The 25593-nt window shown below is 42.2% G+C and overlaps 2 protein-coding genes across 4 annotated transcripts in view; both read left to right on the top strand.

Annotated features, from left to right (window-relative positions):
- tspan9a (tetraspanin 9a) overlaps positions 1–6827 on the top strand; it is a 191344-nt gene extending 184517 nt beyond the window's left edge. For all 3 annotated transcript variants that reach the window (XM_073472350.1, XM_073472349.1, XM_073472348.1), the window contains one exon: positions 1098–6827. In XM_073472350.1, coding sequence (XP_073328451.1) covers positions 1098–1169 — 72 coding nt within the window. In that variant the 3' untranslated portion in view covers positions 1170–6827. The remainder of the gene's footprint in view (positions 1–1097) is intronic.
- A 3170-nt stretch (positions 6828–9997) lies between these two features.
- On the top strand, positions 9998–25587 carry tspan33b (tetraspanin 33b). Its single transcript, XM_073471648.1, has 8 exons — positions 9998–10093; positions 16898–16955; positions 17458–17585; positions 17767–17841; positions 21317–21412; positions 21806–21934; positions 24005–24166; positions 25519–25587. The coding sequence occupies exons 1-8, from the start codon at positions 9998–10000 to the stop codon at positions 25585–25587; spliced, it is 813 nt and encodes a 270-aa protein (XP_073327749.1).
- Positions 25588–25593: the final 6 nt, after the last annotated feature.

Genomic DNA, 25593 nt, shown 5'->3' with positions numbered 1-25593 from the left:
TCTACACACACATGCTCTGTCCTGACTCAGGTGAGGGCTGAGAGAGTCTAGAAGAAAAAGGCCTTGAGCTGTCAGATTAGCAGACTCGCAGGCAAGGTGAAGGACATGACAGTGATGAACATCATGAAAACTTGATGCCCCACAGCTCTGCAATGTTATATAATGGCCAGAGGCACGTAGAACTGGCTTATGAATGATTTAGTCTGGCAGCATATGTGACAGACTTTGGCAAAAGCTTATATGTATATCTTAGCCCACAATGGTTTCGCAAATGCCAGCCAAATGTACGTATATATGGATGATGACTGAGCTCTGAAGAGTCTTGCAGGAGTGTCTGTCACGCAGACTGACACAGAATGAAGCAGACGGCAAAAAACTTTTAGCCACACGTAAATAATTGGCTCACTATTAAAGCCTTAAGACAGTTTTTTGTTGGTCCTAACTCCCTCTTAGCTGGATGTTTACCTCGAATGGCACTTCATGTTTTGATTGACAGCGGCTTAAGGTAGCATTTTCTCTCAAGCAGCCCCACGAATTAGGCTCTGACTGAAACTAAAGGAAGAGAATCAGCAGCTTTCCTCGGCTAATCACATCCCGTAGGAATCCCCAGCGGAGGCTGTTTGCAGGAAGTCCACGTAGCCTTTTTAGCAAAGACTATGCACCATACAGTACTTTGCAGTTTTCCCCGCCATCCAAACTCTGCCAGATAATGGTTTTAGGATCAGCCTTGTGACTGTGTTTGATGTAGAAGTATCAGGGGTAATGGAAACTTCAAAGAGATAGCTGGCTACTTTGATTCAGTGGCATCTCAATTTACTTCATTGACTTAATGCTTGTGCACGCTGTACATTTTTTTTTTTCCATCACGAAGATTCCAGAGCTCGTGTTTGAAGGCCGTTATGGAAAAAAGAGAGCAGACGGAAAAGTGCTCGTGCTTCATCACAGGATTTATTGTGCATCGAAAACACATAGCCTGAGGCATCAACATCAAAAAGACCACACAGGGACATGCATAAAACATACATGTAAATAAATATATATATGTACTCTGTACATCCAGACACAAATTCACTATCTCCTTCTCGTTTCCTCCACAGCTCCTGGGCATGGCATTCTCCATGACGCTCTTCCACCACATCCACAGAACGGGGAAGAAGTACGACGCTTAGCCTCAGGGGGAGAGTCACCCGACGGAGAGGAGCCCCCACTGCCTGATGGGATGAGACTCTGATTTAAACACCCCTGCTCCCCCTCTCCCCCCCTCACTTTACAACCTCTTTAGAGCATCCTTTACCCCCCCCCTCGACTTCCCAGACCTTCTGTACAGATTCCAGCTGTGTCCCCGCTCTGTTCCGCTCTCTCCTTTCACCATTCATTTTTGCCAAAGAGTAACACAACTGGAAGAGAAGGGACACCTACTTTTGGCAAGGAAGAGAATCCCATTGGTTGTCACTCCTCTTGAGTACATTTCTATTTTTTTTTTTTTTTTTTGCTTGGACTAACAATTTGCTGGAAGGAAGGATGGACTTTGAGACAATGAATACTTTACTAATGCCCACACACCCCACTCCGAGGCAAAGAGAACATATAAAAACTGATAATACCCTCCACGAGAGTTTTTTGAGTGGAGTTTTTTTTTCCTCATGTTGATCAAATTCAAGCCCCCCTTCTCACTTGTAAATGAAAAAGTTCCATCATGGCATGCTAGTTTTCTACTTTCCAAATGTTCCTTCGTCGTCGAAATGTCTTCATCATGTCTCGTTTTTCTTTCGTTTTTTTTGTAAGTATGTCATCGACGCTCCTGTGGAATGTAAGTGTCGAACAGATCAGTGCAATGAGCTCGCAGACATGCAGTGCGTTTGTGTGTGAGGGATTGGGTTTGACGTGAGGGGCACAGACATGTCACGGTGGCGTTTAATGTGTGATCATATTTTTTTTATTCGACTATAGAGATTTTTGGTAAAGTGAGCGTGATAAAGGAAGTGCGGGGAATCATCAGTGGATTTATTTTATACCAAATTCTGCAGTGTCCTCTAAATAATAAATTGTAATGCATAAATCTGCCTGTGAACACACACACACACACACACACTGTACTGCCACTGAGCAGTAGTATTGCTACTCCCTGTGAGACAATACAAATGGTGTAAAATGGCTGCTTATTAGGGCTCCACCAGACTGCCAAGTGAAGAAATCTGGGCAATGAAGTTACAGACTGAACAGTGCATGTGTGTTGTTGTTTGTTTGTGTGTGTAGCTTCGCGGGTGTGTTTGATCACATTGTCCAAGCTGCAGAGGAAGAAAAAAAAAAGAACAGCACGTAGAAACACGGAGGAACAAGGGCGTAAGGGGCAAAAACAGAGCAGACATGTTGCCTTCGCCATCAATTGTGTTAGCAAGGGCAGCTGGAGACTTTCCCCTCTGTATTCTTGATATCTCATCCATTTGCTCCGGCTCCCTCATTCTTCCTCTCTCTGGCTGTCAGCTCCCTCTGCCTGCATTTCTCTTTTTTTTTTCACCCCAATTTTCTCCCGGCGTGTCAGGAAGCAATGAGCTTTACACTCCATACGTACACACAGTACCTCCGCTGACATTCCTGTTCATCACCAGGTGACATCTTAGGTTTGCAACTTCACCCATTTTCTGTAAGCTTTTCCTTTTCAGCCACAGAGGAAGGGGGGCGGCGGGAGCGTAGGCAGATCAAAGCCGAGACAGATAGGTATGGCAACATGCCCTGTAGGACGTGTCTGTTTTTCACTGATTCGCCGCAGGAGGCCTGAGCACCACCCTGTCTCCTTAAGACTGAAAATACTCTACATCTGCTGTGGCGACTTAAAGTAAAATGCCCTCCAGTATGTTTGCTCCAGGCTTCAAAATGTCTCTGAGTACATGAGAGGCGGTGGTGCAAAGGACTTGCTTGCTGTTAAAGGAGTTGAGGCAATCATTTGGTCGTAATTGGATGTCATCAGCATTGATAACATCATAGTAAGCGCTGAGGCCTGAGAACATGGCTGCAGCCTTTCAACACATCCAAAGGGGGCAAGAAACAGATCAGACAGGGTGCAAACAGGCCGACAGTTTAACCATGGCCATTTTAAGCCCGATAAAAATGCAGCAGAAAAGTGTGTTTTAGTGATCCACCAATATGTTTTTTTCAAGGCCGATTCAGGACACACGTCACTCAACCCAGAAACTGTAGTGAAACATTGATCATACCCATATGAGCTGCCACGTCATTCACAAAACACAAACACAAAACGTCAGTAATAATCCTTCTGTGCACGATAACTGTGTCCACAAATTTGCAACAAGTACAAGTCAAAGTTCACCTTTGTCTCCTCTTTGGAGGGGGTTTGTCTGAAACCCATATCATCATCGACTGCTCTGCTCCTCAGGGTGATAATCAGACTGGATTGCCATGTTTCTTCAGCAGACTTATTTATCTGACGTGACTGTGTCCTTTTCAGCCGACAGAAATGCGACAGCGAGGAGTTATTGCCTTCTTTCAAAATGGTCGAAACAATACGATATCAAAGACCTGCACACACACACACAGGCGTTTGCAATTACTCTGGCTGATTAGACCCATCTATTGTGGGAATTTCACACCCAAAATTAAAAAAAACAAAACAAACAACACAAACTGAAAATGATTGTCAGTAAAAGTAGTGCACTACATAGCAAAAGAGGGATTTTGGCTCCTGGCACAGAAATCTGCCCCCCATTTCACCGATTGTTATTTTGTTTCTGGAGGAAAAACAAGCCAGAGTACAACCAAACACCAAACATATTTCAATTGGTGAAAAAGTCTGAGATGTTCAAGAGGCCTAGAACCAGACTGTGTGTTTCTTGCCCATCAAACTTTCATTGTTACCACATTCCCAGATCGCAACAAAGAACTTAAAGTATTTTTAATAATAGAGATGATGGACGAATTAAAAAAAAATAAGACCATGAACTGGGATTGTCCTTTATCCGGAGAAGACAGGGGATTATTTATTTGCTGCTGTTGGAAACCGAGCACAGAAATCATTGGGACCAGAAGTGACTGCGTTCTTAATCATATCCAAGGCAATCGTTGACGGGAGAGTTGTTTCTTTGGAGGAAACCTTGGAACTCAGACACTGTGGATTGCTGCTACATGGGCTCACAAATGACCCACCAAGATTCACTCATTAGACATTCTTCCAGTCTGGCAGCTCGCATGCCTCAGAGTACCACCTACAGTCATTCTTAACTCTTTAAAATTGGTTTTACGATGACTTAATCTGAGAGACACAGTTTGGGGACAGGGGGGCGTTTATGCGTCAGGAAACAACAGTTTTGGGTTGTGATGTGCAGCGACCCTGCTGGCTGTGATTCACTGCCTGCCCCCCATATGCTCCGACTCCTCTTGTTGTGTCCACGGGGGGAACATGACAGCTGCTGATGTACAGCGCTGGCACGAGTGGTCACATCTCCTCTGCTTGGCTGCCTCCACAAACTCTCCACACATCCCTTATTTACTGCCTCGCTCTGCAGACACCCGGCGCTCCATATACAGTAGCTGGCAGCACTGACACTGAAGAAATACAGCTGTGCTCTTTGGACGCCTCGAAGCAGCTGTGAGGTACGCTCTGCATCCAGGATGGGTAATAGGAGAAATGGCTTACCGCAGGCAAGAAGTTCAGAAGAAACTTAAGATAAATATTTAGTTGTGTTGCTCCGTCTTGCATGGGGTGGGAAAGTGTTAAAACTCAGAGAATGTGAGAATAGCCAAAAAAACACAAATCGAGAGTCTGTCTCCAAATCTGACGTCACATTTCAGACCCAGCCTGAAAACTCTGTAAGTCTCTGCCCCCCGACTGATCTGACTGTGCTGACATTCTGGCATTTTTTTTGCTGCGTGTGAACTCCCTTTCCCCTCAGCCACTGTCACTTAGTCTTCATGGTTTTGTCAGTCAAACTGTTCCTGGTGTTTTTAGAATGCAATGATGAATGCCACTTTAACAAAAGCTGTTTAACGATGTTATTTTTGTACATTGCTTGTCGGCTGTTTTAATGTTTGTTTTTATACAATATGCTGTTGTTGTTTTTTTTCTTGTCGTAGGCTGTTTTTTTTTCACTCATGACAGGCTCATTGTCGCTCATTGTGAGAACATGACATTAAGCATTTGTTTCTATGGGGATTTGTCTCTGCAATGTTCCCCTGCAAGGTGCAAAAATGCCTTTCTGTCTTAACATTGCCATAGGCAGTTAAAGCCCGTCAGAATTGATAGGGAGAGAAAATTTGTCATATTTCCCACAAAGGGCATACTGCACGCTTGTCGCCGTGCTTCTCCATATAAGACATATTTAATTCAATTAGACGTCCTGGTGTGATCTGCAGTATGTCTTTTAAAACTGCCAGTGTAAGGCCCATTATCTGTTTGTAGAGCATGATCTATAAGATGACACTGCACAACACGGAGTTCATGCCACTACAGTATTATCAGCCCCGGATGTAAATATGCCCATTTTAACGACTGATGTAACCTACTGTAATACTTTACCTCTGACACTTGTAATCACATTTTACATCGACAGTTTAATCGCCATTTTCTAATTCTGAATCGCCTACCAACCCATGCTCTTTTTACCTTCCACCCAAGTTAGCCATTTTCTCATGTTTGATAGTTTTTCTGCCTCTGTTGTCTTCTTTTCGAGTACAGGAGCAGTGTATATTTGATGTACATTTGTGTTTTTGTCAGTATGGTTTCCATATCTTATTTTATTTGCATCTTGTAGTATTTTCCATATGTTCTTTGTTTTGTTTTTGGAAGGAGTATTAAGCATCCCCCACTTATCCATGGAAGCACTCCCAGTAGAAGGTAAAGGAAGAACGCACATGCAGTAATTGGGTTTTGTCTGCTGTGAAGAATTTTGATACAGACGTAGAAACTTTTCTTTTTTTTTTTTTCCTGCCACCTCTGACATTTTATTTCTGTAATCTCCTCCTAATCCTTCCCCGTGCTAAGGCTAAATATCTGAGCGGTGGAAATGTATGCTCTACAAATGGTGTGTTTGATGTTGTGTTCTGCTGGGTGGCACTATCTGATATCTGCCAGCCTTGTCCTGTGGAGTTTTCTGCTACATGTGAAAGCACTCTGAATATCTATACTAGGTGGTGCACTACCTTCTCTTTATTCTCTCAAATCAACTATTTTTTAAATAAAGGAAAGAGTGTCACAAAATCCCACGATACCGTACGCTCATTGCCTTTCATGTTTAATGACTCGGTGCTCCCGATGTATTCCCTTTTTATGTCACTGTCAATTATACAGGCAGCATTTAATCAGTGTTTGATGCTGAATTTGTGGAAGACTTGGCATGGAGAGCAGAGTGGAGCGGTGTCGCAGCAGATCTAATGGTGTATTGAATGAAAGAGAGTGGCATGGCTGCCTTAAAATGGCCTCTTTTTTTAAAAAGGAAAAATAACAAAACCTAAGGGACTGTTGTCCTAAAGACGCTGAGATGAGCTAATGGTCGTCAGCCAGTCGAGCAGACGTTTCTTTTTCCTTTAAGAACAAAAGGGAGATGATAAGAGTGGGAACCAGCGCCAATTTGTCTCGTGTTTCCACAGCACGGAGTGAGCAGCAGAGTATTTTTGTACAGAGCTTTATCCTCTTCTTTTAACCTAATTGTTATCAGGCCCGTGTGTGATAGTGACTGGAGTTTATTGTGCCATTCCATCCTAGCTTTTTGTTTTACATCACTGTTCCTTCTATGCAAAAAATATGACCTATTTTAGCCTTTGTACAGATTATTTTGTATGAGTAACATGTACTGAAATAAAGTGAAGAGAATCAACCGTGAGCTTAATTGTTATTACGGCGTTTCACATTTTTTTCCCTTCATCCTCATTTCATTATCCTGAATCAGGAAGGTTTTATTTTTTATGGACTGTTTGCTTCGTCCTCAAATAGCTTTATTCAGCTTGTTAGCCTGCAGTGGAGCCGATACGCAGGTCGTCTCTGCTGCTATCTGTTCCAAATCTGTCGTGTTTTCTCACCAGGTAAACTATCGTTTTAACTGCACGGCAGCGCTGCTTTTTGGTCTTTGTCATGCTGTTCTGACATGACTTCATATGCAAATACAGTACGACTGATACTGCTTCAGGCTTACAGTAGCATGAAAGCATTTGTTCTTTTTAAACCTAGTTTAAAAGATCTATTTGAACGTTACATCTCAAGTACAGAAGATTCTATTTTTACTATGTTCGTGCAAATGCAATTCAAGCAAAATCTATTCAGACTCTTGGAATTAATGGCGAAAACTGAGTTTTTTAAAAATATGTGTAAAATTTCTGCATTAAAACAACTAGACCTTTCTTATATATATTTGTATTTACTTACATTATCCCAAATGTTTCCAACAATGTTCAAAACCATAGAAATCCTTAATTTTAGGTAACACTGCACTTAATTTGGTCGCCTGTCACTGTAACTTCCAGAAGAGAGTGAGGAAGGAGGTCGGCAAACAAGCCTGAACATAATGTGAATAAAAGTTTAAAACATTACCTACTTCTTCAACATTTCTGTCTGAGTCACATCAGAAAGATTCGATGGTTGTTTAATAATGAAGACAACAGCTCCCATGATCCCACACTACTTAAGTTTTTTGTTTTGATTGAGAAACCCCAAGCAGCAGAAATGACAAACAGTGCATTTAAAAGAAAAGTTGGAGGAAGTTTGGGAAGTGAACTTATTTGCTTTCTTGCCGAGTTCAATGAGAAGATTAATAGCACTCTGTCTGAATGATAAATATGAAGCTACAGCTCACAGCTGCTTAGCTTAGAATAAAAACTGGAAGCAACTGTTAACCTGGCTCTGTCAAAAGACTACAACATCTGCTGACCATCACCTCTGTAGCTCCCTAATCAACGTGCTCGTTTTCTGTTAAATCTGCACAACAACCAAAGGGACTGCAGTTAAAACCACAACATGTCGTTTTGACACTTTGATTCCCCCACTGTGTCAAGTCCTTATGTTACACTAAGCTTACCAACTCATGGCATTAGCTTACTGTTCTGTGTACAGACTTGAAAGTGTAAAAAACATAATTTAACATTGTGTGGAATATGCTTATTCACTTTCCTCTCCTGTTCGAACTGTAACTGTGAGGGCTCGTCAGTAGCCGGTTAGCTAGCCTCGCAACCCAAACGCCAGATTTGCAAAGTACGTTTCTACAAAACCACAGATAAGTTAAAACTGGGTGATTCTTTAAGTTGCAACTTTAAGTCTGTTTAGATTGAACTGTCTTTTTCATTCTTATCACAGCACTGTACTCTACACTTGGTTAGGGTTACGAAAACATGGTTTGGATTAAAATCTCTGTTCTGGTCGCAACAATCACGGATGGAGATGGTCCGACTTCCCATGAAAAATATCCAGTTTTGGTCGCCACAAAAACAGTTGGAAGTCTTGGACACACAGAAGGAAATATCCCCAGTTGTCCTTTAAAATATCCACTGGTGTGAGTCAAACTGGAGTTGGTCGGTCAGCAGCTGTGTTGGCTGTAGTAACGTCGACCCCGTCCCCTCCGGCTCCTGATGTGAAAGTCTGCTAATGAGCATTTAATGTGAACCTGATATGCCACTTTTGCTGCAGATGTCAACCTTGGACGTATCCATGTTTTGCAGAAACGTTAACATTAAATCCTGGCGACTGGGCTGAGCGCAGATTTTGTAACAAAATCTGCCTACCAGCACCTCTAAAGTTCAATAATTAACATGTTGTATTTTGTTTCTGCTGTAATGGTCTTAATGCTAAGCTGAGCCAAACTCCTGCTGGCAGCATCTTCATAGCCTAATTATATAAGACACAACATGTTATCAATCCTCTCATCTAACTCTTGGCAAGAAAAAACACAATGTACAGTACAAAAGCTAAACCGAGACTTTGCATGAACACGAAGAGCAAATTCCATTTACACATCTGTGGGAGTAAAAAGAAAGTCGTATCTCGTGTAGAGAGATCAGTCTCATTATGTACCTCTGGCAAGGCAGCGAGGTACCTGAGGGACCTCGTGTCCTTCTGTCACTCAACAGGAGACTTGTAATATAATCATTAAAAAAAAAACACAACCTTGTGATTAAGTATTCACATACAGTAATCCCATTTCCAAGGACAGCTCTGACTACATTCCTGAATTATGAGCTAGAGACAGAAGAGCGCCGGTAGTGGTTCCTTTATACATTCACTTTGAATTAATAGTCATGTGATTAATATTTTTTCTCTGCTCTATCCTCAGATGATCCCTCTGGTCATTCTGACAGATGATCCATTTTGCCAGACGTTCATCAATTGAGTTTCACATCTTAATCTCGTTACAGGATAGGTGGCCTGGCATTTTTGCTTCATGATTAATCTGATTGTCATCCGGTTGAAATTTCGCAGATTCACTCTGGAGCACAAATGGAGACAGCACAGCGGAAACATCCGAACAAACTGCCTAATGTCATTTAACCACATTAGATGTCCTTCCACTCAAAGATGTTATTGTCCAGCCATCGTCAACTATCATTCCGAGCAACAGAGCATGAGAGCATCTGTCTTTGCAGCTGGAATCCTTTTAGAAAATACTTATACTTGAACAAGAGGGCAAAATGCTTGTGACCTTACGATACAGGGTCTTGTAACTTTAGGTCAAGCGAGGGTGTATGGAGGTGAAACACTCTAGCAGCAGGCTGACAATATTCCAATGCTCGTAGGCCATTCAGCTGCAGTCAGCTGGAGATATTTTTTGTGTAATCTGACCCGCCTGCCTACATAGACAGTTCTCGGCCCTACCAGCTTGCTGGGGCAGCGTCACAGACCCGTGCCCCCCTTTTTTAGCCGGCCTGATACCCCCACAGCCGGCAACCCTCCCCTCACATTCACATGGCGGCTGAGTATCTGTGGGGTGGGGCTGGAGCAGGGGACTGTTTTGAAGTAAAAGCTCACCACAGCTCTACGTGACTGTAAAAACACCAACAAACCATGGATAGGAAACTGAACCTTAACCGAGCTGAGACGTTCTCATTCGTCAACCCGTGGATCAGATATTTTCTCTTCTTCTTCAGCTTCTTATTCTGGGTGAGTAAAGTTGCACAGCTGAAGTGTTTTTCTTTGCGAAGAGGCACAATGCCACACAGCTGTTATGGTGTCCCTGAACACCATATATTCCTTCATATTATTTCAGAGCATACAAATCAACAGCTATCACGGAGCTGTAGCTCACCAAAAAATTCAGATCTACTAGAAAAGGAATCCAAACTAGAAAAGGCAAAAGAAAAAAGAGTATAAATAATTAATGAAGAAATATAATTCAGACGGTATTCAGAGCTGCAAACAGCAGGAGCACCCAGCCACCCTGCTGCTTCCTTTTTTAAGTTCACTGCAGTTATATATGGACCCTGAGATTGCTCATAGATCACTTGTAGCAACTGTTGAGTGGTACATTCTTATCAAATCAGTAGAGCACTGACTCACACTGAAATGTAACACCTGGCAACTGCTAGTACTCATCTGAATGTTTCTATATATTCTCTCTTGAGCACTGTCATTTAAAAGTTGTTGTACAATGTATCGTTGGCTGCATTGTTTCACGACATGACTGCCCAGGATGATATACAGCAGTGATTCCCAACCAGGGCCACTTATACCCCAGGGGGTACTTCTACAAGTGCCAGGGTGTATATGGAAAGCATATGAAGTAGCTAGAAACATGTGGAAAATATAAAATTATTCCAAAAAGTCAGAGCCTGAACCAAAGACAGAGAGTGTGTGTGAAAAGTAGTTAGGAAGCGAGATGAGATCTAAACAGTAAGCTACAACTAATGGATAAATAAGATATAGGAAGCTAGAAATTGAAAGTATTATTGAAATGGATAGTGGAAAGTATTAATAAAGGTATTGTATCAATGTTTAAAATAGTGATTGATAAACAGCTTAAACATGGATAAACTGTCAGAATAGTTAGCTTAGATGCTATAAAGAGCTTCACTTTAGCCATGAGTATCACATCAATTAGAAAACTGTTATAAATAGTAATACAATTGTTAGCTAAATGTTAGCTGTTGTTAGCTATACTGTATAAATGATTTAAACAGAAAGTAAATGTATAAAAAATATAATTAAAGTACTGGATAAATGGTTAAAACAGTAATTAATAAACAGTGCAAACAACTTAAACCTAATGGATAAAATATCAAAACTGTTGGCTTAGACGTCATAAACAGCTTAACTTTATGTATAAATTATTTAAATGGATAGCAAATTATAAATAGAAGTATTATATAAGTGGTTCATTAATAAACAGTTGTAATGGCTTAAATATAATGGTTAACAGCCAAGATAGTTAGCATAGACTTCATGAATACATATTTAATGAGATAGTAAATATATATTTAAAAAATAATTATAAACTGTTGAAAGTATCAGTAGTAAATGCTTATCCAGATCACAATTAATAGCTGGCTCAAAGTAATCAGTAGATGGTTGAAGCAGAAAACTGTCCACAAATGGTAGCTGTACTAATATGGCGAACATTTGTATGCACAATATCCACTTATATCCACTATAATTAATGGTGTTAAATAACTTCCGGCATGAACTCCACTCAAATGAATGCATTTGCTATGCGACGGGTGATGTCACCAAAGGTTCATCATCAACAGCACTGTGGCGGTACATCAGACAAAAAAGGTATACAGACTAAGTATACAGTCTACCAAGGTACAAAATCTGAAATTATAGAAGCTCCACTGCTGTTTATCAGTGTAACGAGAAAGACCAGGACACAACTGGGACTGTAAGAAAGAGAAAAGTTGTAGGAGACACTTTAATGTAGCCATTAAACCCTCCATCAGGCCGTTTGTCCCTCATCAGCGCTTCACAAACACACACACACACACCGCTATGGCTCTGATTGCCCTTTCTCCTGCCACATTACTACCCCGAGCACATGGATCACATTTGTAGCTTCATGAAGTCCCTACACCTTCATCATAACCCTGTACATCCAATCCTCCACAAACACAGAGAGGGGGCAAACACTGTATCGCTCTCTTGCTGTGTTTAGAGCCAATCAGCAATAACTGTAGCCCCAGCAGCCAGGCCCAGTGTTGACTTTGTTTATCAGACACGGGCTCAGAAGTGAACACTGCAGCCCTAATCCATCAGGCCTTTGTGCCCACGTCCCCGTGGCTCAGTTCAGCTGGCTTTCACCTCGGCACACAATCCGCTGGGAGAAGCCTGATTCATCCCTTTGAAAAGCCTGAAAACAGAGCTGGAATACATTTAGCACGTGTGTGTGTGTGTGTGTGTGTGTGTGTGTCTCCTGTTGCAAAAGCAAACCGCCACCTGTATTCACATACTGTACGCACACACAGCGGCAAAGTGACAAACGGAGCTGCAGGTGCACAAACTCCTACACAATAGAGAATATGCTGTAAATCTTCAAAAAACTTAAGTTCTCAAGAAAAAAGTGCATCACTGTCTTGTGTTTTCTTCGCTATCATCCTGTCAAGACAGATTATTGATTCAAGAATGTGTGGCAGATGAAAACATACCGTTTCAAAGTAACAATTTACTCCTCCAGAGCACACAATTGGGTTGGACGAGACGGCTGCCGACTAAAAAATTACACCTCAATCACGGCAGATTACGCCATGGACCACGGACCCTCGTGACCTCAAGGGATCCAAGGCTTCCAGGCTTTCCAGACAGAAACAAAACAAATCCATGTTTATACAGGCTGAACAAAAGGCACTCTGTACACAAGCACACAGACACTGACACACACACAATTAGTAATCAGCAGAATGTCTGTGAATCTGAAGGCTGGAAATTAAAGCCAAGCCATGCAGATTGTTATTCAAGGTGAGAAAAACAATCAAGGAAAGGAGGAGAATTAGTGTTGACAATGCAATCAGCAGGAAGCACTAATTTCACCCATTTCCCACCATTTGCTGCTGTTTTGACTGTCTTCTCTCAGGGTGGACACGTCCTCAAGCAACGCCATTACTCACAGTGCACACAAGGCCGTGTGCCTGCATGTTGTCACTGTTTTGAGACCTCATTTAATTACATATTCTTCATCTATTGCGTGCGCAGTGTGGGCCGCCCGAAGTCTCTTTTGTGTTTAATATTTAACACGGTAGGAGCTTTTTTTTTTTTTTTTTGCAGTTTTCTTCATTTTGTAAGAAAGCGCTGAGCAGGTCTCATCAGCCCAACACTGCTCACATACAAACATTCTTTGCTTTCTCTCAACCTTTAACTTTCTGATTTTTCCTCTCTGTTTATGCCCTTGTTCATGACACTGAAAAATTCTTTTTGAAAAATAGTCCACCTACGGCAAAACACTGCTCGCTTAAAACTGGGCGGATAACAACCGTGACTTTCTTACCAAGGTGAAGTTTGGCTCGACGGGGAGCTCCATACAAAAATGCTCTCGTGTGCTGAATTCTGAAGGATAGGCTTTGAAATCATAAGTGGACTGAGTTTGTCAGAAAAACGAAATCTCCGAATCGACACCCCCCGAAACTGATGATTAAAGCCGAGATCCATATGTTTTCTTATTTATTTTCCACTGACATCCATCTGTCTGTTTATTATAAATGCATTAGTTGCCGTGGTTGCACGGCTGCAGGTGCTCTCTTTACTCAGCCACCGTCTGTTCGACACTCCAAGCAACATATTTTCCTCCCAACAACTTTTCACTAAACAAAATAAAGCATGCCCACAGAATAATTACAATGGTTTTGAAGTGGCTGATTGGGACAAAGATAGAGTCTTACTCAATATGTTTTTTTTTTTAAAGGTGCAGTATGTAGTTTTGGTGAAGAAATTGTAATCAGAGGAGAAAGATCTGCATTGACTTGGTTTTTATGCCAAAACAAACAAATAAACAAACAGACCATAAAGGACAACAACATTTCAGAATCAGAATCAGAATCAGAATCAGCTTTATTGGCCAAGTATGTGAAACACAAACAAGGAATTTGACTTGGTTTTTCTTCGCACGCAATGTACATAGACATAGACATGAACATAAACAAACATAACAACATTCAACTAGAAGGAACAAGAACAACAAAGAACAGTGAGTTAAAAAGTGTTCAGAAGTCCGGACTATTATAAATATATAAATATATATTTAAGTATATTTATATTATATTATTTACAGTGTGGATATGTGTTGTTCAGTTATGTACAGGTAGAAATATATAAATATATATATACATATAAAGTGCAATTTGGTCTGTGAATGTAAAGACTATGAGTGGATGGTTTTTGGAGTCAGGGGGGTCACTGACACTGGGTGACTGATCAAGTGTTCATCAGTGCGACGGCCTGGGGGAAGAAACTGTTCTTATGTCTGGTTGTTTTGGCGAACAGTGTTCTGTAGCGCCTGCCGGAGGGGAGAAGTTCGAACAGATTGTGTCCAGGGTGTGATGGGTCTGCAGAGATGTTTCCTGCCCGTTTCCTGACTCTGGATGAGTACAGGTCCTGGATGGTGGGCAGTTTAGCACCAATGATTTTTTCTGCAGACCTTATTGTCCGTGTCAGTCTTTTCCTGTCCTGTTTGGTGGCTGATCCAAACCAGACGGTGATGGAGGTGCAGAGAACAGACTGAACTATTGCTGTGTAGAACTGGATCAGCAGCTCCTGGGGCAGGTTGAACTTCCTGAGCTGACGCAGGAAGTACATCCTCTGCTGGGCCTTTTTGTTTATGGAGTCTATGTTGAGAGACCACTTTAGGTCCTGGGAGATGGAAGATCCCAGAAACCTGAAGGTTTCCACAGCAGACACGGAGTTATTTAAAATGGTGATGGGGGACAGTATAGGGGGGCTACTCCTGAAGTCCACTGTCATCTCCACAGTTTTGAGCGTGTTCAGCTCCAAATTGTTCTGACCACACCAGAGGGCCAGCTGTTCCACCTCCCGTCTGTAAGCAGACTCGTCACCGTCACGGATGAGGCCGATGACCGTTGTGTCGTCTGCAAACTTCAGGAGTTTGACAGATGGGTCTCTCGAGGTGCAGTCGTTGGTATATAGGGAGAAGAGCAGTGGGGAGAGCACACATCCCTGGGGGGCGCCTGTGCTGATTGACCGGGTGCTGGATGTGATTTTCCCCAACCTCACCTGCTGCCTCCTGTCTGTCAGGAAGTTTGTGATCCACTGACAGGTGGAGGCTGGGACGGTGAGCTGGGTGAGTTTGGAGTGGAGGATGTCTGGGATGATGGTGTTGAACGCCGAGCTGAAGTCCACAAACAGGATCCTAGCATATGTCCCTGGGGAGTCAAGGTGTTGCAGGATGTAATGCAGACCCATGTTGATTGCATCATCCACTGACCTGTTTGCCCGGTATGCAAACTGCAGGGGGTCCAGCAGGGGGCCTGTGATGTCCTTCAGGTGGCTCAACACCAGTCTCTCAAAGGACTTCATGACCACAGACGTCAGGGCTACGGGCCTGTAGTCATTTAGTCCAGAAATTGCCGGTTTCTTGGGGACCGGGATTATTGTGGAGCTTTTGAAGCAGGAGGGGACTTCACACAGCTCCAGTGATCTGTTGAAGATCTGGGTGAAGATGGGGGCCAGCTGGTCAGCACAGACCTTCAGACAGGAGGGTGACACGCCGTCTGGGCCTGGAGCTTTCCTGGTCTTCTGTTGCCTGAAGAGCTGACACACATCCTCTTCACAGATCCTGAGTGATGGTGGGGGGTCAGTAGGGAGGGGTGAGGGGGGTGATGAGGTTTGTTTGATGTTGGAGTGGGTGATGGGTGTGAATGTTGGCTTCTCAAACCTGCAGTAGAAGACATTCAGGTCGTCAGCCACCAGTCTAGCTTTAAACACTGTTCTGAGAGCCTTATGTTGTTTAGAGAACATAAGTTTGCATCATTACCTCATTAATATTTTAATCATTAAAATTCTGAGCGTGAATTTTCCCTGTAAAACTACGTAGTGCCCCTTTAACGAAGTTTCACATTATGGGAGTTACACTAAATCCTTTTCTTGTCAAGAGTTACTGTAACTGAGCAGTGATCACTCTTCTGTGTGTTAAATCTGAAGCTAAACCTAGGAGACAGTTAGCGTAGGTTAGCATGAAGTCGCAGCAGGTAACAGCTAGCCTACAAAATGATTGAGTTTTAGAGGTGCTGGCAGGTCATTTTTGATACCTTTGAACAAAGCCATGCTAGATGTTTCCAACTGCATCTTTATGCTAAGCTAAGCTTAGCGAACCATCTCTTGGCTATGGCTTCAAATCTAAACATACAATATGTAACAATTCTGTATAAAAGCTGCTGTAAGTGTTATTTTTGATATTTTACGAGCTGCCTCAAAAAATAGAAAGGAGTTGTGTAGGTGTGGTCACGTAGTGAGGAGGGAGGGGGTTGCTAACTGCAAAACGGACAGGACATTAGCTGAAACAACACAGCAGCGTTAAAATGTCTAAAAACGCCTGTCGGTGTGATACGTCAGAGTAGGGAAGTCTGACCTAGCATGAATAAAACTTTAATTACCTCATCCTTGAACATGACTTCCACCGGAGTCCCTGTTTTCATCAACGGAAATTTCCCCTAGCGACAGAAACCACACTTTGCACTTAATGGAATCGATGTTCTCATCAAGGGAACAAGAGAGAAGAAGAGGGGGAATAAGCAAACTTTCAAAAAACGTCAAACTGTTTATTTAACTACGCCAAATCCTAGCACATGCACTTTTTAGGTTTTCCATCTTCACGACAAGTGATTCCAACAGTTTTTGGCAGCTAATTAAGAAATACCAGATGTCTTTCGTCAAAATGTGAAGAACAGAACAGAGAAAATGATGTGATATTTGTGCTCTTGTGTTTTTGTGGTTAAGAATTTACAATTTACCTCTTTTTTTCTCCAGGTTTTCTCCTTGCTGATTGTTGCAATTGGGGTGTATGCTAAAGTCCAGAAAGCTACAGGTACACCCACGACACACTTTTTCCACACTCTATATTATGACATCCATTAAGCTCCTGCTTTGTGTTCACAGTAAAGAAAAGAACTGTGGTGGCCTCTTTTACGTCTCTTTTAGCCGCACACCTGTTGAGTTTCCCCAGACACAAAACAATAGCTCGTTAAGTTTGGTGAGAGTTTTAGCTTTCTCCTCATTTTATCTCGTGTCATCATTTCAGCATTTGATTTGAAATAATATAATGAATGGACGACAAAAAGGATTAACCTGTGCACATTCCCCTGATTATGCCTCTGTGTCCTGCATAATCCATGACAGATCACTGATATTTTGAAAGAATGAAGGCAGCCTGTGTAGGAAGGGAGGATGGGATGACAGAAATGGGATTGAGGAAGGGAATGACCTCAAAGTAAGGTTCAAAGGGAGGGTAGAAAAATAAAATAATGAGGAAAAGAGATAATATTAGAGATATCTAAACGGGGGATGTTTTGTTCCTGTCTTCCTGCCAGACACGGTGCGGGACACATTCCTCATCGACCCGGCTGTCATCCTAATTGTGGTGGGGGTGGTCATGTTCTTCATCACCTTCTGTGGTTGCATTGGCGCCCTCCGAGAGAACATTCGCCTCCTCAAGACAGTAATAGACACAACACATTACTAATACTGGCGCTCTGTTTTGCTGCCATTACGGAAGCTCAAAACACATTTAATCCAAAGCCAAGTCTGGCATCTCATGTGCAACAACAAATGTGACAGTCCGTTATGATTCTGTCTTACTCAGATTGGGTTTTAATATTGGTGTCTTACTCTTCCTCTAGTTCTCCTTCAGCCTGACACTGGTCTTCCTCACCCAGCTGGCCATAGCGATTCTGGGCTTCTTCTACTCCGATCAGGTACGTGTCTCACTTACCATTCTGTGCACTGGCTTCGTTGTTCTATAATACAAAAGGTACAATAAGGACACGTTTGGTCAGCAGCTCTCTTCCACAGTGACACCATCAGCCATGAATGCCCTCGAGCACCACTGATTTGGTGTATTGTTTTCCGGCTTCTGGACATTCTGTGCATTTATAAAACCTAATAAGACATCTGAACCCACAGGGGGAATGTCTTGTCAATGTCTGAGCTTCACAGCATACACTTAAAGACACAGTGTTTGTGTCGCTGTCTGTAAGCCCTGAGATGTGTGTCTTAAGTTTGTTTTGTAGAGGAAAACATCCTAATTCTCTCCTTAGGGTGCACTGGCTTAAACAGACTTAACTGGAAAGTACTTAAAGGATAAATCCAGTTTATTACAACTTTGGTCTTACTTTGATAGTTTTGGCCATCATTTTTTATTACAGTGTATCACAAGATGGGGCAAGAAGTCAGACGATCAGACAGCTTTTAAACAAACCTCCAGGTCAGCCAGACTTCTTGTCATTCACGGTTTGAACACCCGTCTTCTAGTTCAACTTACACACAGCAGACTTTTTTGGGTGGCTTGCTTTTGGTTTTACCCTTAAAAGGAAACAGTACAATGACTTTTGTGAAAAATTCTGGAGAGTATAACAAAATTTATGTGTACATTGATGTGATCTATTTTCCCACAATGCAATGCCCAGGTAAATGGAGGAGCTACACGCAAGTGCAAAACGAGCTTTAGAGACCTAGTGAAACAGCAAACTAAAATTCTGACAATATCTTGCACATTGCACCTTGAGAGTCGGGTCCCAAATCCAAACCCCAGAATTTAATGTGTTCACACTGGAAAAAGTATTCTCATTATTTATTAAGTATAGAGTAGTCAGTACACTTAAAACAACACTTGATATTTGAGTGTGCTGTTGATGTACGTTATTTTCCCACAGTGAATGCACAAAGGAGACGGAGCTGCTCAGAGCTGCAATAAAACTTGGATGAAATAAAACTGTAGATGGTGGAGAGACAGCTACTGAAATATCTTGAAAACTAAACATTTTTTGAGAGACATTTTTGTTTTGCCTATTGTGAAGTTTAATTTGGAGCAATATTACAAAACTAATTACAACAAACTAATGTACACAATGTAATGTATAGATTGGCATCCAGTGGAACTGTACTGTATCATTTCCTACCTAAAACGGCACAATGTGTTGTTGTCTTGAATTCTAACTGCATAAACGTACTGTACATACAGTATGTACGGTATATTCCTGTATGGGAGTTGGGACAATTAGACTTGTGAGCAGGTCAAACAAAAGCAATATCATATTATAATTAATATAATTAATATTATAATATCATTTTAGAAGCCTAAAGACAAAAAAAGTTCAGCAGAGTTTGAATATTAAACATAATTTTGTGCTAAGGCTTCTTTTTCTATCCATCCATTCAGAAAATACTCAAATAACCTTGTCAGCCCTTGTGGGAGATCCAATCCCTGATTAAAAGTGCTTGTGTCTGTGTGACAACAGCTAACCCAACTGCATGAATGTAAATGTATGTGCACTCGTCTGAGCTTCCTATATCACCCCAGTGGCCGCTTGGGAGGCTACGGGGAGCAGAAGGATTCCTCCCTCTAGCATCCACTTATCTCCTCCAGTAACGTCCCATTAGGGCTCCACTGAGGATAAAAACACAACAGCTAACGGTGGCAACATTCAACGACATCAGCGTCTGGTGGCGAGGTGCCTGGTGCCTGATGATACCTCTCTCTTATCCCTTGTGTTCTCTGTCAGCGCTTGGGCTGCCTGCTGCTAAACAGAGCAGTTTAACAACCCTCGCAGCATCCTTCCTCGCTAAATGATTCAAATGCTTCGGCACTTCAAAGTGGAACCAAATGTTCCATTTCAACAGATCCCTTGAAGGAGACTTTGCCGCTAATGACATGGGGAGGTGTGACGGTGGGCTCCGAGGCCCAGGAGCATATTTGTACCACGTGGAAAGACAGAAACACAGGGAAGGGTTGGGTGGGGGGGCGTAAAAAATCCTAACACAATTTAGTAAAACTACTTTAGGATAAAGATTTCGGGCTATTTTGATACGGCTTGCAGTATTTATCAACATAACCTGTTCTAACACGGGTTGTAATGTGAACAATTCAGACAGCCTTCAGCAACCAGCGCTGACTGAAGTTCATTTCAAGCGTAATGAAAATTTTAAAGTTCAATAGCTAATTAGCATACACTGCTCCTATTCGCATATATTACATCTGAACCCAGCCTGTGTTGCCACAGCCCTCCTTGTTTTCAGAGTTTATAAAGGATGGCGCTTTGCATTTAATACACTTTCAAAGTCCATTTCTATGTGAGCGTAGAAAAACATGAATATTAACAATGCAGAACCTCATTAATAGCCTGAAAAGGAATGTAACACAATGGACAATGAAAGCTAACAAAATAAAGTAGCACACAATTTTGAAACGTCCGAATCAACCTCATTTGGTTCAAAATCCTCATTATTCAAACAAATCAATTTCATTTATATTTCATCGGAGTTTTGTTTATTCAGCTCAAGTGGAGCTGATGAAAATTATAATAACAAATGGGGTAAGTTCAAGTAATTATCCGCCACAGATGAAATAGCTTAAATCCTGCCTGTATGCACTGCATTGGGCATGCATCGTGTGTATTGATCTTCAGAGGCGTGGATGGTTTATTATTATGGCTATGCTGCTCTCCTGCAGCCATCACACTGCAGCAGGAGGCCTTGCTCTCCCGCCGTCATCTACACCCCACAGGATGCTCATACATACCAAACAAGGGGATGTTATTATTTATGTTCATTTTTACATGAACAGATACATGAGCATAGAATATTCAGTGCGGTGACTAATGCTGCAAATCTCAGCACTTATAGCCTAAAAGCTAATTTGTGCCTAACATGTGTCTCTAGACGGCTTTTTTATTAAAAAATACATTTGCAGTGCAGCGCTACAACATGCATATAAATAATATATATGCAAATTACAATAAAAGATACTGTGAAAGTCGATGAAATCCAAAGAAAGCGACCTGATCAAGCATTAATACACGCCTGATCGTTCTTAAGAATTGGTTTTAACTGAAGATTTGAGGCTATCACTGATGTGATCCATTTTGAGTTGAGTGAGGATTTCCACAGCGTCTGTCCAAAAGGAAGTTTCACAAAAAAAGGCACTTTGCAATTCTCTGCAATAGACGCAGCGCAAAGTAATTAACTCCACAAAAACCTCAGAGGTTTCCCCACGTCACTGAGCACCTCAGGAGCCTGGTTATAGAGACGTCTGTAGATAAGTTCACCTCTGGCAGTTGGATTATTTAATGAAGTTATTAAAATTTAACAGATTAAATTTTTTAGAGCATTGGCAGAGCTGATATTAAAATTATTAGGCTGTTTATAAACTCCACTGTGCTCTCTTTCTCTCAGACTCGGGATGCTTTGGGAAAGTTTGTGAAGAAGGCCATCGTGCACTACAGGGATGACCTGGATCTGCAGAACCTGATGGATTACATCCAGCAAGAGGTGCTGTGGCCAATTCCACTCAGCTAGAGCTGCTGTGCATGTGTCTGTAGCTATCCACATCACACAAGTATTCAAATCGATCACAGCTAGTGGTTTATTGAAAATGTCTAAACCGAGAAAACCACAACCAGACACCACACAACTGTATGTCTCATGTTAATTCTGGCCTCCACAGGCTTTCCACAGGAGAGGCTGAATGTTGCATATTGTTCCTGCACTCTGTGGGTTTCCTCATGCGATGTTCCTCTTCCATCTGCACTCACTGGCACACTCGTGAGCCTGGGTTTTCCCACGGGAGAAGTCCAGACCGGCAGGATGTACAGTACAGAGCAAGACCATGTTTCTAAATATATACCTGCCCTGTGCTCTCCTCTCTCTCTCTCTTTCCCTCAGTTCAAGTGTTGTGGGTGGAACAACTACACAGACTGGTCTTGGAACCTGTACTTTAATTGCACACATGAGAACCCCAGCTCCGAGCGCTGTGCTGTGCCTTACTCCTGCTGCACTCCTGTTCCTGGAGAGGTGCGTCTTGCTTTTCTGCGTAGCTTTACAACATAGACTGTGTGGATAAACTGATATAAAAGCTCCGAGGAAAACTGCCAGCTGTCAAGAAACTCTGAGTGCTTCAAAGAAGACTTGTATTGAGGTGCAGGCCAGAAAGGAGCATTTGTTAGCTATAAAAAGAGGTTTCAGAGTGTACTGTATAGCACCTTACTGAGTTACAAGGTGCTCTGTACAAAACCCTCTCGGTCTATCAGTCAACAAGGACACACAGTGTGTACAAGTTTCAGACTTTCTGGGCCAGAAGCTTCAACCTTCATTAGTTACAGGCAAAAAACATACTTATACAACAGTATGCATCAGCCTCATCTCAGGCAGTCTGGCAACTGCTGCCCACATCTCAGATCTGTTCAGCGATTCAAATCAAGTCTGGAGTTGTGCCTATTGACAGCTGTTTCCCCCAGTTAGAGATACAATTGACCATTCAAAGCCTATTAGACAGATTAAGACAGGGGACACCATTTTATATACAAAGCTAGCTAGCTACATACATGAAAAATAGTGACAGAAAAAGTCCATTTGCAGAGACAATAACTCTTAAATCAACAGATTTCTTTGATTCATGAGAAAAATGCTAAATTAACTGCTCCTCGCCACCGTTACCACAGCAACTCACTACTGACTGGTTAAGGCAAAGAGTGCTAACATGAATGAAGATGAAAAATCACTTTTTTAGGTGTTACAACAATCCCGCACACACCCACTGGCTGCCATCAATTAGAAGAGATACATTACAGCGAATATCTTTAAAGCATTAGAATCCAAAATCATCTAGGCACCATACCAAGCTGTCAGTGGCCTGTAGAGCAAGAGTTTCTTGACAATGACAAACACCATTTGCATTATTTTGACACTGAGTAAGTAGCAGTGTGTCAAAACTGCAGAAGCTTGATCTCTTTGCCTGGAGGCGACATCACCATGTCTGCGTCTGCAGGTACAACCTGGTTTTACTTTCTTTTCCTCTGAGTTAAGTACGTTGTCGTGAGAAGGACTGGTCGAAAAACAACCAGCCAGTTTCTCCACTGTGAAGAATCTCCAGCTTGCATAAATGATGAAATGAATGGTGTGTGGCTTTGAGTGTCTTTGAGTGAGTCAGGAGCCAGTTTCATGAGATGATTTGCATCAATAAAATAAGTTCAGAATGACATAATAATCAGGGGAGAAGTCTCTAAAATCAAGCCAGACAGACAAAGAGTGTCTACTGAAGCATCGTATGCAACATATAGCGTTGGTTTAAGCCCAAAGTAACACGACCAACCTTTGCAGCAGTGTCGGCAGCGGTGACACTTTTCTTTTTCATGAAGGTTTATGAAATTTTGTCGACACAGAATCAACACGTGCAGCCGCCTGCACATGCATAACAAATTATACGACTCACAATGAACGGATGATAAATATGTGCAAAAAAGGGTGCATGCTAGCAAACAGCCAGTATATATGCAAATACCGTCCTCATACATGCATGAATACACACATGTGCACTCACATAAAGACACATAAAGATGCCTGTCTAACCTCTGTGCAGACACACAGCAGCACGGCTCCCGGGCCGCCACTGACAATGAGGCCTTCTAGTTTGTGTGATGAAGACAGAACACTAAAGAGCCCATGTAGGTCCATCACACTAATATTGATTAAACATCACGCTACACGTGAAACAGATCACAGCAACCTTTTTCTACATGGGGGAAAAAAATCAATTAATTAAATGCCAGAAGAGCTGATGCAGTGCTGCAACCTGCTGTTCAGAGCTGGTAACTGCGTGGCTTCTCCAGGGACTGAAAAGCTGTCTTTTGTCACATTAAATGGACATGATTTTCCCTACTCTTGGATGCCATGTGTCTAATGTCAGCAGACTTTTGTAAAAACTGCCCCCATGGCTGCCAAAATAGTTCATATCATTGTCAATGCAAAAAAACACAATGAATGTTGGAACAGCTGCCTGGGGAGGGTTATTCTGGTCCTAGTGTTTAGTAGGTCAAGATAAAAGGTTTATCTCTGGAACTCTCACTTTTTTTCTGTCTTGTACAGGCGGTTATCAACACTATGTGCGGTTTTGGGGTTCAAACCCAGAACTACCTGGAGGCAAACAAGTCAATCTACCCAGTGGGCTGTGCGGACAGAGCAGTGATGTGGATCGAGTCGCATCTGTTGCTGGTGGGAGCACTCGCCCTGGGTCTGGCCTTGCCTCAGGTAAATCCACACATGCACTTAACTTAATGCAGGCTGTGCACTAATTGCAGTTACCAATGGCAAAGAACTGCTACCAAAAGACTCCAGTCTTCTCTTAAATAAGCTCATACACACACACAAGTCAATACAGGCACCAACTGGAGGCCAACCAGATTGAGCGAGTAGCAATCAACATATTGACGGGCCCTTACTGCCTCAAACACAGACTCGCGTGGCACATTTGGACCGAGCTGCGAAATTCTCAGTCTGCACCCCAATCAATAGAAGAGCTTCCAAGAACTTCCCGACACGAGTTCAGATGGTCTTAGGTAGAATAACCTCATCCTAGCACAAAAGAAGATCTAATAAAATCTTCTTATTCGAAAAAGAAACCAGCGGGGTGTGAGGTTAATGTGAGGCCAGTGAGATAGAAATGATTTACAATGGAGGGTTATACCAAGACAGCAATAACTAGGCACAATGGGACAATGAAATTTTAATGGCACGTTATTCATTTATTACACTGTTCTAGTCCAAAAGTGCAGGTTAATGTCCAACCGAAGTAAAAATCTGTGTGTGATACTGTAAGACTATGTGCCTAGGAAAGGAGAACACTGACGGTTCCCTCCTACTCACGAGCTCCCCTCCACAACACAGCCCAAATCCCACAGCATTAAGTACTGTTAATAACTCGAGTCAATATGTTAGATTGGCCATGAAAACAAATTAGCACTTATCAAGAGCTGCCTCTAAATAATTAGTCCGCTTACTTATCAAGAGTGATTCAGGTGCTGTCACGTTGCATTCTCACACAGCATGCAGCTTTGCCACTGAATCTTTAGTCTGATCTCTCTCCCGCTCTCATATCTGGCTGATTGGGTCCCCAAAGATTCTTCTAAGAGGGAAGCATGTGAATTACCCATGAGTCCTGTCAAAACAATTGCATTAGTATTCCAGTTGCTTTGATGTGCAGGAAATCTGATGATGAAATCCTCTTTTTTGTCCTGCACATCCCAACTAAACAAAATTACTGGATTTGTCTGGCTAACGAGCCACATCTATATCAAACTGTTAATTATCGAAAAGCTCTGTTAAACACTGTGTTTACCACCGAATGTGTGTGTCCTCGCCATGAGAAACACTGTGATCAGCTCGATAGGTTAAGTTATAAAAGTGCTATATTCTCATAAAAATTTGTATAAAATGAATAAAAGTGAAGCAATCCAAACAGTGTTGTCTGAATATGAATGTTCCCTGCCTGTGCCAAATGAGCACTTCCACACCCTTCCAAGGGACCTTGAAATGCTCAGCACAGGCTGTACTGTTACAGAAAGTCTGTTCTTTAATCTAAAGTGGCTGCTGCTGTCCTCTAGATTGCAGGCATCGTGCTGTCCCAGATGCTGATCTCTCAGATCCAAGATGAGATTACCTCAGTGTTGTGAGAGTGG

Source organism: Pagrus major, chromosome 8 (genome assembly GCF_040436345.1).
Source record: "Pagrus major chromosome 8, Pma_NU_1.0".
NCBI lineage: Eukaryota > Metazoa > Chordata > Actinopteri > Spariformes > Sparidae > Pagrus > Pagrus major.
Note: the sequence above shows the minus strand (reverse complement) of the source record. Positions and strands in the feature narration are given on the sequence as shown.

Excerpts from the sequence above, each read along its gene's own strand:
- tspan33b (XM_073471648.1), top strand. The coding sequence starts at position 9,998 with ATGGATAGGAAACTGAACCTTAACCGAGCTGAGACGTTCTCATTCGTC. Across the intron at positions 21,413-21,805 it reads TGGATTACATCCAGCAAGAG|TTCAAGTGTTGTGGGTGGAA; the intron begins GTGCTGTGGCCA and ends TCTTTCCCTCAG. Across the intron at positions 21,935-24,004 it reads GCACTCCTGTTCCTGGAGAG|GCGGTTATCAACACTATGTG; the intron begins GTGCGTCTTGCT and ends TGTCTTGTACAG.